Source organism: Gavialis gangeticus, unplaced genomic scaffold, assembly GCF_001723915.1.
Source record: "Gavialis gangeticus isolate Ggan-Ray unplaced genomic scaffold, GavGan_comp1, whole genome shotgun sequence".
Classification (NCBI taxonomy): Eukaryota; Metazoa; Chordata; order Crocodylia; family Gavialidae; genus Gavialis; species Gavialis gangeticus.
In genome coordinates, this window is record NW_017729018.1 from 14042935 (window position 1) to 14045634 (window position 2700).

Here is a 2700-nt window from a genome sequence, read left to right on the forward strand (position 1 = left end):
ACTTGTGCCCATTACTCCTTGTTATGCCAGCGGGCGCTAGGGGAAACAGCGTCTCCCCCAAACCCTTCTGGTCCCCCCTAGTGAGTCTATAGACAGTCACCAGGTCCCCCCTCAGCCTTCTCTTGTGGAGGCTGAATAGGTTCAGGTCCCGCAGTCTCTCACTGTAGGGTCTGCCCTGTTGTCCCCTGATCATGCGGGTGGCCCTCCTCCATTGGCTAGAGGCAAATGGGACTAGGGGACATCTGAACTCCAAGATCTCTGGGCTTGGGGCTTACACATAGGTTGGGGGTGCCTGCAGCACGTTTACACTGTTTGTCCCTGTCTTGTTTCACCAGAAAGATACAGACCATGACTTTGTGGGAGATGTCTGTGACACCAACCAGGACCAGTAAGTACTAGCTGCACAGCTGCTGGTTTAGGCTGCGTGGAGTGAGAGGCTCAGATATGCTCGCTACCTAGCAACAGCTGCACTTAACGATGCTGCCGACTTTTGCCTTGCACCAGGGGCTTTAAAACCTATGCTGGGGCAAGTTACAAGGTGAGGTTCAGGGTGGGCAAAACCACCACCTGCTGCGTGCTGTCTTGGGGGGATGCAGAGCAAGGGGGCAGGGAAGTACAGCATGCTTTATTGCAAAAGGCCCACACTGCAGCCTGCCTACCTTGCCATGTGCAAGCAGGGACCCTTTCTGTGTGCTCTTCCCCTGAAGCGTGTGCCAGCTCCTGATCTGCTCATGCAGCCTTTTCTCTCTGCCAGAGATGGGGACGGCCACCAGGACTCGCGAGACAACTGCCCCACGGTGCCCAACAGTTCCCAGCAGGACACCGATGGCGATGGGGTTGGAGACGAGTGTGATGATGACGACGACAATGACGGCATCCCTGATACCAAACCTCCGGGCCCCGACAACTGCCGGCTGGTCCCCAACCCTGGCCAAGAGGATACAGATGGTGAGGCAACAAAGACAGTGTTTGCCCCTGTGACTTGCGTAGCCCCAGCTTTCAATCGCACCCTAATGTCAGCTGCAAGGATGATTACCTCCATACCTGAGCCCAGGGCCCTGTCAGGAGCTATTTGGTGCTGCCCCTACAGCCTCTCCCAGCAGCTCCTGCAGTTAGTACATTTCCAGGTGTGAGCCTCCTCTGTTAACTGCATCCCCACAAGCAAGAGAGGAGGGAATGTGTTGGTATTCCCATGTAACCACCTCATAGGAGGGGTGCTGAGCTCCTCGCAGAGGGCTTATCCCTGGGGGACATAGACACAGCCTCTAACAACTCTGGCTGAGCGCTAGCTGAGTGCCAAGCACCTTGGTGGGGAGCAATGCCCTCAGCCCCTCTCCTGCATCCCTTCCAGGTGACGGCATTGGGAACCTGTGTGAAGATGACTTTGACAGTGACAGGGTGATCGACAGAATCGACGTGTGCCCAGAGAACGCGGAGGTGACGCTGACAGACTTCAGGGCTTTCCAGACTGTCGTGCTGGACCCAGAGGGTGATGCACAGATTGACCCCAACTGGATCGTCCTCAATCAGGTAGCAGACAGACTGTCAGAGGGGGGATGGGGCCCAGCTGCACCTCTTCATGGACAAGCCAGTGTGGCAGCCCCTGCTGCGCCTCTTGGCTTTACTGGCTGCCACTGCTGCCCTTGCCTCTGCCCTGAGGGCCTTCAGCTAAGGGCGTTGCAATACACAGAGCACTTGTGTCGGAAGCTGGCTGCATGTTGAGGTGCTCTGTGAACTCCCTTTGTCCTCTCTGCAGCAGACCTACTGCTGGCCCAGGTGGAGGGAGGCACGCATGCGCATCCTTTCTCCTGGACGAACAAATGCAGCCTTACAAGCCCTGGTGCTAACAGGCCATTCTTTGCATTTCACAGGGCATGGAAATCGTCCAGACCATGAACAGCGACCCCGGCCTGGCTGTAGGTGAGACACCTCGTGGCTTGTTAAAAAGGGCACGTTTCCTTTCCTAGCACAGCTGTAAAGAGTGTTTGGGAGACTTGTTCTAATGGTTCAACCGACTTCCTCCTTCAGTGAAAGGAGCTCTTGTCTCACCAGGGAACTGGGGGCAGAGGCAGAGGAGGGTTTTGCACCTGGGCTGTTCAGCAGCTTGCATGCTCTGCTAAGCTATGTGAAGGCCTGCTCTGCCCTCCAAAACGTGGCTGATGGAGCTATGGTAGTTGTGGGGTGTGAAAGGTGTTGGCCCTCCCTGCCACAGACGGCTTTGGGCAGCCTGGCTTCCATCTATCTGGGGTGAGGTCACCGTGCAGGGTGCAACACTCCCCTGCCAACACTGCTGCAGCTCAGATGAGCTGCAAGGGTCTAGTCTGAAGCCGAAGTCCAACATGGGGAGAGAGAGGGAGGGGCCCAGTGGGTCTGGCTCCCTGGAGGGAAAGCCCAGCACCAACAGGATGGATGGCGCTCCAGGGCAGTCGTGCAGGCTAGGCACTCGAGTGGTGTGTTTGCTCTCCATTGCTTAAGGTTACACTGCATTCAATGGTGTGGATTTTGAGGGCACCTTCCACGTCAACACTGCTACGGATGACGACTATGCTGGCTTTATATTCGGCTATCAGGACAGCGCCAGCTTCTACGTTGTCATGTGGAAGCAGATGGAGCAGACCTACTGGCAGGCAAACCCTTTCCGAGCAGTAGCTGAGCCTGGCATTCAGCTGAAGGTAATAAGACTGCTGCAGGGAAAGAGCC

At 56.4% G+C, this 2700-nt stretch overlaps 1 protein-coding gene across 4 annotated transcripts in view; it reads left to right on the plus strand.

The window, feature by feature from the left end:
- The window catches only part of COMP (cartilage oligomeric matrix protein), a 54257-nt gene that overhangs the window by 49528 nt on the left and 2029 nt on the right, over positions 1 to 2700 (plus strand). For all 4 annotated transcript variants that reach the window (XM_019513622.1, XM_019513623.1, XM_019513624.1 and 1 more), the window contains 5 exons: positions 336 to 388; positions 755 to 948; positions 1352 to 1530; positions 1872 to 1920; positions 2476 to 2672. In XM_019513622.1, the coding sequence (XP_019369167.1) occupies positions 336 to 388; positions 755 to 948; positions 1352 to 1530; positions 1872 to 1920; positions 2476 to 2672 (672 nt within the window). The remainder of the gene's footprint in view (positions 1 to 335; positions 389 to 754; positions 949 to 1351; positions 1531 to 1871; positions 1921 to 2475; positions 2673 to 2700) is intronic.